Source organism: Periplaneta americana, chromosome 12 (assembly GCF_040183065.1).
Source record: "Periplaneta americana isolate PAMFEO1 chromosome 12, P.americana_PAMFEO1_priV1, whole genome shotgun sequence".
Lineage (NCBI taxonomy): Eukaryota > Metazoa > Arthropoda > Insecta > Blattodea > Blattidae > Periplaneta > Periplaneta americana.
This window is the reverse complement of record NC_091128.1, coordinates 51308200-51318544: the sequence shown is the minus strand read 5'-3', so window position 1 is coordinate 51318544 and position 10345 is coordinate 51308200. Positions and strand designations below refer to the sequence as shown.

Sequence of the window (10345 nt, the reverse complement as noted above, 5' to 3'; positions counted from 1 at the left end):
CTCGAAATGAACAAAGACATATATAATTGCTTGTTTTACTATCTTTTTTATCTTAGAACACTGGTCTATATACAATTCTGTAAAAAAAAATTCTGTTTGACCAAGAACGGTTTGTCAGAACAGTTCATGGGACAGCTCATCCTAAGGAAATAAGTGCAGGAGATCTTAAGGTGCCTGAAGACAACTAGAACTATATTCACTTCTAGAATCATACTTACCTGTCTCTTATGCTTTCATGATGTATACTGGTGAACTTTACTATTCTTAAGATAGTAAATAATACATTATACATGAGGCAATCTTGTAATACAAGTGTGGCAATTTGCAGGTTAAAAAAAAAATTGTGATTGAAGTACTGTTCATACATAATACGTAAAATACGCAGAACATGAATTTCCCATCACATTTTTCTCGGTGCTGGTGTATTGCGCCTAGTGACTTACTGTGATTGTAGAGAATATTCTCTAATAATGGAACATGTCAATTTGGACTTACTATAAAATTAGTAAGTACTTAGTATAAAAATTTAATCCACGCACACACAGAAGAAGAGTAATATTATAAATAAAAGAAATATCTCAAGAAGGGATATACTGTACATAACACAAAATGAAGTGCAATGAATGGAATGGGGTTGTAAAATATGGATCTGACCTAACATTATCTTATACAGTAACTATAAAAAAGGTACAGTTGTTTTGAGGTATTTGTAATGGAGTTATTAAAGGGACCGAGACATTTAATCATAACAGTCAGTATTGTATAACACAGGCCTACCAAATGCAGACAAAAACACTAACTATTGAGCTGAACGATGTACCCAATTTTCAGCACAATCGAAAGACCATAAATAAACATATTTTGTTTCTGAAATATATAAAGAGTGAAAAAATAGCAAAGTTCGTTGCACATAAACTTTCATTTATACAAAATAGTATCAAACAGTTGCACATCTTTTCAACCTGTTAGAGGTCGCAGATCCACTCGCACCTTCTCCTGCACACTGAGCATTCCTATTGTCGGAAAGAAGCCGCCTTTAGGGATGCGAACTTGCCTCACACCCACAGTTTTGCCATTTCTCGTAAAGAAAACCTTCAATCAGGAAAACACATACAGTAGATTAAAAAAGAAAATAACTTGCGTAATAATTGACATTCAAAATGTTAATATTTTGCACACAGACTTTTAAATACGTCAATTGTGTAAAGGCTCGTCTCCACTAATAAACATTTAACAGCAACATGTTAAATGTTAAACTGTTTACTGTTAACATCCCAACATGTTAAACTTGACTTTCCTTGCGTAGTCCACCATAAACCGTCTATGAGATTTTAATGTAGGTAGTGTCTTGTTTTCAAACCTTCGACAATGGACTCAGATGATGATGGTTTGGCTTTTGTAATTCCTCTATTGCTTGTTACAAGGCCTTGAAAAGGAAGAAATGAGAATGTGGATGCGGCAATATCTTAGAAAAAGACACAATGCAGAAGACATTCTAAATGAGCTTAAAGTTGAAGATCGATTTGGATTCAAAAACTTTCTGAGAATGTCAGAACACGATTTTAATAATGTAGTGCTGCAAAAATATTTTTTGTCATATCAAAGGAAAACACACAATTAAGAGCAGCCATTTCACCTCATTTAAAAAAATTACAGCGCGATTGATTGACTGTCATAGGAGCTATGACATGATAAATGTTAAAGGAGCGGCTAATATCATGTTATTCTTTCCTAAGTTTTACGAATGTTAATGTTAACATACGTCACCAAATACGACCATTACTGACGTCAACATTGTATTAACATTTAGCAAACCACGAGGATGCGAAAACTCTCTATTGTATTCTCGAGAACAGTTAAATAATAATAATTTCAGTTCTCTAAAACAGTCGGCCTTCTTTGTTTGTCCCTGTATTATTTTGCAGCCACATCCCACAAACGAGGCTTTTCCATTAATGTATTAATCAATTTCATTTTAACGGTATTATCTTTCGTCCATCCCAATACTTCGAACAACTTACAGCCAACACTAAGGATCGTATAAAAAAAATCAAGAGGTGCTCTAGTTACGCACCACAAAATCGAAAGTTAGTTGCTATAGAAACTGTACGAACTTTGCCGAATTGTACTGACATTGCATGAGCAAGTGAATTGACTTGACATGTTTTCCATTGCTGCTGGAAAACACGCCAACTTTAACATACTCAATTAACATGTTAAGTCAATTGAGACTTGAAATGTCCATATACATGTTAAATTCAACATGTTATATTTAACATGTTGTTGTTAAATGTTTAATAGTGGAGACGAGGCTTAAGATTCTCTCAACAGCATTGTAACTTTCATGTAATAAATCTTAAGTCAGTAAAGTCACAGGGAAAATTACAATACTAGGGAAAATGATTTTTACACTGCAAAGTAAAGATAATTTGGTTTATTTTAGTGCTTATGTTATGTTCCAGGGCATAACTATAGCCTGTGGCAGTCTCTCAATATGTGTATACATAACTATAATAATTTGAAAAATATCATCAGACATTTTAAGACATTACGAAGATGGTAAAAAAGAAACTGTTAAACTGTAAAATGCTCAGAACTACAGAACCACCCTGCAAGATACTCCGCAATAAATATGCAAACTGGGCCGGTTAGACGCAGACTGACAGTTGCATGTTTGTGCACCCGGATATGTATTCTCGTATTCTCGAGCTACAGTGACTGCACCAGTATATTATCACAGTCTAGTATATACAGTCACGAAGCTTAATACTTACTAAATATGCAAACATAGACAGTTGAAATATGTATCCATAGATCGCTACTATCGCCTGATCACAGAGACTTTCCCTAGCAGACCATAAGATGTATTGTACTTTCGATAACGTGTTCTTTTGAAAAAATTAACACCTTCCTTCCACTATTGAAATATGAAATACATAAGGTTTATATATTATTTTCATAAAATATATATAATATTCTATAAACTCACCTTCCTGGATCTTTCGGAAGAAGGATAACTCTAACCTATTTTTCTTACAATTTATAGTACTACAAACGTCTCCCTGTCCCATATTATTATTAAAATTATTGTATTTTAGCCATTTACAGTTATTACAACCGATAACAAACATTTCACAGATTACATAGCTTTCCACAAAAATGCGAAATACGGCACAGTCAATGCTTTTTCGATCTAGACCAGGCCGTAATGTTTGTTCAGGTTTTCTATTTCAGCGTATGGAGCTCAGTGAAATATTATATTATAATGTTATTGCTTATTATTGGTAAGCTTTATTTAGTGTAATGTGTCCATAAGTTCCGTTTACTTCTTGTTGCATAATATGTTGCAGAAATAATTACAAAACTGTGTTATTTTAATGTGAAGAGAATTTTACGCGTTAACATAATCTGTTCACGTCAACATTTCAAGTTTAGAATGGAAGCTATTTTGAGGTTTAATAAAAAAGAATTTATATTGTGATTTCAATTTAGCACATCTACCTTCCTTAATTTTAGACAAAACATTTACCACACCACTCCTATGAAATTAGTGCACGTACAATTGTGTTACTTCGTCTCTTAAGTAGTAGATAAAAACAATAATTCAGTACTCAATTGTAGTATCAAAATACAGACAAATTGAATGTCCGGGGTATCATACATGACATTATGCTTAATTATAATGTTGTTTTCTAATGCCAGGCATTTGACAATAAAGTCATTTGACCTCTTGCACTCCAATATTTTTCAAAGATATTATCATGACTAGCCACTGAAGCACAGATTTTGAGGTGTTCCGAATCCATTTCTTGGTTTGAGTTGCACAATGGGCAGTTAGGAGACTGATATATTCTAATTCTATGCAGGTGTTTGGCCAAACAATCATGGCCTGTTGCCAATCTAAATGCAGCTACAGATGATTTTCGTGGTAAATCAGGAATTAACTGTGGATTTTGATGCAGAGAGTTCCATTTTTTCCCTTGAGATTGTGTTATCAAATTTTGTTTCTTGAAGTCTAAGTATGTAGATTTAATAAATCTTTTCACAGAGTAATACGTAGATTTAGTAACAGGTCTGTAAGTAGCAGTGCTGTCCTTCTTTGCTAAAGCATCCGCATTCTCGTTTCCCAGGATTCTACAATGGGATGGTATCCATTGGAATACAATTCTTTTATTGAGTGATATTAATTGAGAGAGCATATTAGTTATTTCTGCTGTTTGAGATGAAGGTGTGTGTTTAGAGACTATTGATAGAATAGCTGCTTTGGAGTCTGACAATATAACTGCATTCTTAAATTCTTCATTCTTAAGTTATAATTATAATGTATGATTGCGAATTTAGAAATATAAGTTAAATATATTAAACATAACCTATAACTTTCATATGAATGGCAAGGCATTGGAGATCACTAAATTTAGACAGAAAGGGGCAACTGGTACAGTAAACATAACCTATAATTTCAACATATCTAAATATCCGTGCGGTGCAAATGAAAATTATTGAATCATGCATAAATGAATGTACAAGAATTTCGCAATATTTAATCGAAATAAAGGCAGGCATTACACATATGAACAACGTAATTTCCACACCATAAATAATATTATATCTTAACTCGCAAGTGAATTATGTCTGAAGTGTCTCATAATCATTGTTTTAAATTTTATTAATGGAATTACACTACATTTTAGAGAAACATATGTTACTGTTTATGCATTCCAACTAAATTATATGGTTGAAACGCTGCCCTTCGTGATCGGGTTAAGCGAGTTACATGGTCTGCCTTACGGCCTGTATTAGATCACAATGGCAGTGGCACAGTCTATTGTTCCTAGTACTCACAGCATTCCAAACAGCTAGCAACTATCGCGAGAATTGCAAAAAAATCATCCCAAGCTTCGTGACTGTATATAGTAGACTGTGATATGTTTTATGAGTCACACATTCTAATGGTCGCTAATGACCCAATATATTTCGAACTTGTATAGTGCGAAATTCCATTGAAATCTTCTAATGGTCACTAATGACCCAATACATTTCGAACTTGCATAGTGCGAAATTCCATTGAAATCTCTTACATATTTATTGTTTTAAAGACAGTTGGATGTGCAAATTTCATTCATGAGACAAGAAAATTTTAGGACCTATTTTGACCCATACTGAATATGATTAATGAAATTACAAATTACCTTCTGATCGAAAACAGGGCCAGCCAGTTGCTTGTTATAAATTATATCTGTAAGCCAGTTTCTGTCTAATAAAGTCGAGAAGTCTGGAAGGGGCTTTAAAGAAGTTATAGCATTAGCGGCAGAAATCTAGCATTGTATCTTACCTGAATAAACTCAATTAGTTTTAAAAATTGAATTTTTATAAATCAAGTAATTGAAGTGAGAATTTATAAGACAATTATCAAATCAACTGTTATTTTCTGAAACGCAGACTTCACCTGAACGTGCAATTACAATTCTAAATACCTGGGAAAGGAAAATATTACGGAGAATTTTTGGACCTGGACCCGGACCAGAGGATCTAGAGAATTAAAACCATCTCAGAATTACAAACTATATACAAGGATGCTAATATAAAAATTAGGGCATTGGACTGGCTTGGTCACATAATCAGGATGGACAAAAAGCGAATCCCTAAAGTATTATTAGATGTTAAATCAGGTGGTCAAAAGACCTAAACTATGATGGCTGGAAGATGTCCAGAATGATCTTGCAAGGTCAGGGATAAAGGGATGGAGACAGAGGGCTTCGGAAAGAGAGGATTAGTCAATTGTTCTTAAGGAGGTCAAGAATAAACTTAAAGGACCGTAGCATCACAGATGATGATGAATAAAGTATCCAAAAAGGTATCTTAAGTAACACAAGCAAAATGAGAAAACATGTAATTATCATAATAATAAGTTAAAGAAGTGAAACGAAGTGAAGTTAATCTATTTCATTATAATTATGATGTCGGAATATATTCCTGATGGTCCTGAGTATGATCGAACACAGTAATAGTCTCCTTCTCCTCCTCCTCATGTAATTATCATAATAATAAGTTAAAGAAGTGAAACGAAGTGAAGTTAATCTATTTCATTATAATTATGATGTCGGAATATATTCCTGATGGTCCTGAGTATGATCGAACACAGTAATAGTCTCCTCCTCCTCCTGTCTTCATCTTCGGTTCTGGATAACCAATGTCCATTCTGAGATTACAAAAATTTATCTGTCCATCAGCGAAATGGTTTTCCTAAGCTTTGGGTTTCTTTATGGTTTAATAATTTCCTAGGCATTCTCTAACAGTAATAGTCTGCTGCATAAACTGTCCGTTATAACTGAGAAGACTCAAGAATTGCAATATGATATGACAAAATTGGTTGTCAGAAGTGAGATTTCCAACAGGCACTTCCCTTCAATATGACTTGATTTTTCCATAGACACTGTCATTGGGATATGACACACGTACTCACTCCTATTCATTCCATATATGGAAAATGGAAACAATTCCAGAACAAGTAGCCCTATTTGTTCGTTTGTAGATCGAACTACCCACTGTTTGTGCACAATATGGAACGAAAAATTTCCTGCTGTTAGGACTTTAAAAGATGAATAGCAATCGATGTTACCTTATAAATTCGACAATTTCTTATTAATACCAATACAACCACTTGCATGGAATATTTACATAATGAAGAGGAGTAACATTTTAAAAAGTAGAACATTGACTGTTAGTTGTATATATGACAGATCTATTATATGAAGTAGGCAGTAGCCTATATTTCAAATGCCACGAATATTAAAACGTCATTAAGTTGCTGACAACAAATAATATACAAAATAAAGAAACAAATATGGTGTCTACCTCTGTTACTGTTTTAGTAAGGCATATAAAAATGACGTGATGTAACAACGTGACTAGTGATCGTCAGCTGTTCAGATTCAGATTATATTTGCTATCAACTTGTATCTTGACTCTGTGTGGAGTAATGACAGTTTATAAAGAAGTAACATGCATTCAAGCTGAAGGGTTTGCTATATTAGCTTGCACTCAGGAAAACCTAAATAGATCATGCCAAGGCATAAATATCTACATTTGTTCTGATAGCCAGGTTGCACTGCGTGCACTAAGCATGCAGAATAGAAATTTGAAAGTCATTTTATTTTATTTTCAGATAAGTTATGTCGATACTTATGAGTTAATATAATACTTCCATCACTCCTCTACGCTTCACCTAGCAAGCAGACCATTATGTAACATTCCGACGAACTAATCAACAGGCATCTACTCTTCCGTCAATAACACCTTTCGAACATTGTAAGTAAATAATTTTCAATAAACTTCAATTAAGATTCAACCCCAATTATACGTCGTAAGTAACAGTTACCTTTTATGACACAATCATTTTTGATAAGACTATAGTAATTACGAGGTATATTGTTTTATGAATTTTAATAGAAGTTACATGGTGTACACTCGCTTCGATGAGGTCTAGTGAGAGGCATCTGAAATGTTAATAGTAAATTGTATAGTTTCCAGAATTTTGAGGATGGTTTCGGACAATATTAAGGATTGAATGAAGCCTAATTGTTAAGAATTAATCAACCGTATTTTCAAAATTTAACAGTTATAAAACTGCCAGCAAATAATTAATTGGACAGCATGCTACTGCGTTGCTTTTTGTTTCTCCCTCATTCATTTTTGTTATTGTACCTATTTTAGAGGAGATTTTTCAGCATGAAGCGGTGGTGTAACACAGTGTTCCGCAACCGGTGTGCCTCCACAAGGTGAAAGGTGTGAGCGAACTTTTACCTATTATTGTAAGAAATTAATAAAATTAATTAAAATTAAATTCCTCTCTCTTGTGACACAAATAGCCGCCGAGTTAGTGACATGTCCAGTGATATCCAAGACATTATGAAGGAGGAAATAAAGAGCAGTCAGAAGTTCTCACTTCAGATCGACGATACTACTGGTCACGCACAACTTCTTTTTTACATTCGGTACATTCATGGGGATGTAATTGCATTTTTTTTTTTTTTTGGTGCAGAGAAGTGCCCGAGCGAGCAACCAGTGTAGAAATATTTCGTAGGACAACTAATGAATATGTGGTCCATAATGAATTAACATAGGAGGATTGCGTTAGCGTTTTAGAGATGGAGCTGTTTCTATGAAAGTTTTCGTGCCTAAAGTACGTGAAGTATTAACATAACATACGGAGCGACCATTGTCTCATTCATCGCGGAGCCATTGTTGCTAAGTATTTGTCATCTCCTCTGAAAATTGTGATGCACGAAGCAGTAAAATTAATATGTTATTGCAGCCACCGGCGTGGCTCAGTCGGTTAAGGCACTTGCCTGCCATTCTGAAGTTGCGCTTGGGCACGAGTTCGATTCCCGCTTGGGATGATTACCTGGTTGGGTTTTTTCCGAGGTTTTCCCCAACCATAAGGTGAATGCTAGTTAAATCTATGGCGAATCCTCGGCCTCATCTCGCCAAGTACCATCTCGCTATCACCAATATCATCGACGCTAAATAATTTCGTAGTTGATACAGCGTCGTTAAATAACCAACTAAAAAAAATATGTTATTGTCATTTTCAACTACATGTATGTGTAAACTGGGCTTCTCGACGTTAACTGAAATTAACACATTAAAGAAGGAGAGAATCAAATCCATCGATGAAGAAATTAGGCTTGCACTGTCAACAATTCCGCCCCAGATCAGTCACCTGTGTGCAGCTAAGCAGTCCCAAGTATCATATTGAAACTATAAGTAGAGTTATTTACTTTAATATTGGTAATAGAAATGTGTACTTTCTACAGTGAATTAAAGTTCATAAATTGTTAAGAAATGCAAGAGTCGATTTATGTTTGATAATAATAATAATAATAATAATAGTAATAATAATAATAATAATAGTAGTAGTAGTAAATTTGATTACATTACGTAATTATATTAAGAGAGTCACAACATATGTTTTTGAGGGGATTAACATTTTGGTGTGCCGTGTTGAGTCTAGGGCTGTCTAGGGTGTGCCGTGAGTAAAAAAAGGTTGCGGAACACTGGTGTAACAGATAATGCATCATACTTCAGACCTAAAGGTAGTACATTCGAGTCCCATCCCATACCATTCCATACCCACAGGATTATCAATTGTAAACAACTTTAACAACTGATAATTCTGGTATTTTTCGTCGGAGACCCTTGGTTCTCTATCTCAAATTGCTTGTCTACAAAACCTCTGTAACCAGATAAATTTCTTCAGTTGAATTTGAAACATTCTGTATATTGACAGATCTCAAGTAGGGAGGAATAACACTGTAGGAGCCAATGTATATAGTAAATTGTTCTGCTTATGTCACACACTATAAAAATATCAGACCAATCTCGATGGAGAAATAGAAGCAATAAAAGTAGCAATACAATGTCTAACATCTAGACAAGAGAATTTCTACAATGCAGTTTTCCTGAGTGACTCACAATCACTCATTTGCGTCATAGCTACACAACCTTCAAGTTCCTGCATAGCAGACATTCAAGATTTAACAACAGAGTTGCAAAATATGAACAAGAATATAATACTTCTAGTGGATCCTCTCACGCTGTGGAATTGAGGGGAACGAACTAGCTGATCGACTATACTCAGCGCATTTCGAACTGGCAGATCAAGGTCTAAAGTCAGCTGGGACAGTCGGGATTACCAATGCTTCAGTTCATAGTTTTCAGTTGAGGGACTCCTGCGTGGTTTGTACATTTGCATGTTTGTACATGAACTTGATCCACCAGTTCGAAATGCGCTGACAGTAGTAAAAAGGGTACCAACCCCTTACTTACTTACTTACAAATGGCTTTTAAGGAACCCGAAGGTTCATTGCCGCCCTCACATAAGCCCGCCAGCGGTCCCTATCCTGTGCAAGATTAATCCAGTCTCTATCATCATACCCAACCTCCCTCAAATCCATTTTAATATTATCCTCCCATCTACGTCTCGGCCTCCCTAAAGGTCTTTTTCCCTCCGGTCTCCCAACTAACATTCTATATGCATTTCTGGATTCGCCCATACGTGCTACATGCCCTGCCCATCTCAAACGTCTGGATTTAATGTTCCTAATTATGTCAGGTGAAGAATACAATGCGTGCAGTTCTGTGTTGTGTAACTTTCTCCATTCTTCTGTAACTTCATCCCGCTTAGCCCCAAATATTTTCCTAAGCACCTTATTCTCAAACACCCTGAACCTATGTTCCTCTCTCAGAGTAAGAGTCCAAGTTTCACAACCATACAGAAGAACCGGTAATATAACTGTTTTATAAATTCTAACTTTCAGATTTTTGGACAGCAGACTGGATGATA

The 10345-nt window shown here is 34.9% G+C and overlaps 1 protein-coding gene across 2 annotated transcripts in view; it reads right to left on the bottom strand.

Annotated features, from left to right (window-relative positions):
• Positions 1 to 693: 693 nt before the first annotated feature.
• The window catches only part of LOC138710418 (SPRY domain-containing protein 3-like), a 74243-nt gene continuing 64591 nt past the window's right edge, over positions 694 to 10345 (bottom strand). For both annotated transcript variants that reach the window (XM_069841305.1, XM_069841306.1), the window contains one exon: positions 694 to 1092. In XM_069841305.1, coding sequence (XP_069697406.1) covers positions 958 to 1092 — 135 coding nt within the window. In that variant the 3' untranslated portion in view covers positions 694 to 957. The remainder of the gene's footprint in view (positions 1093 to 10345) is intronic.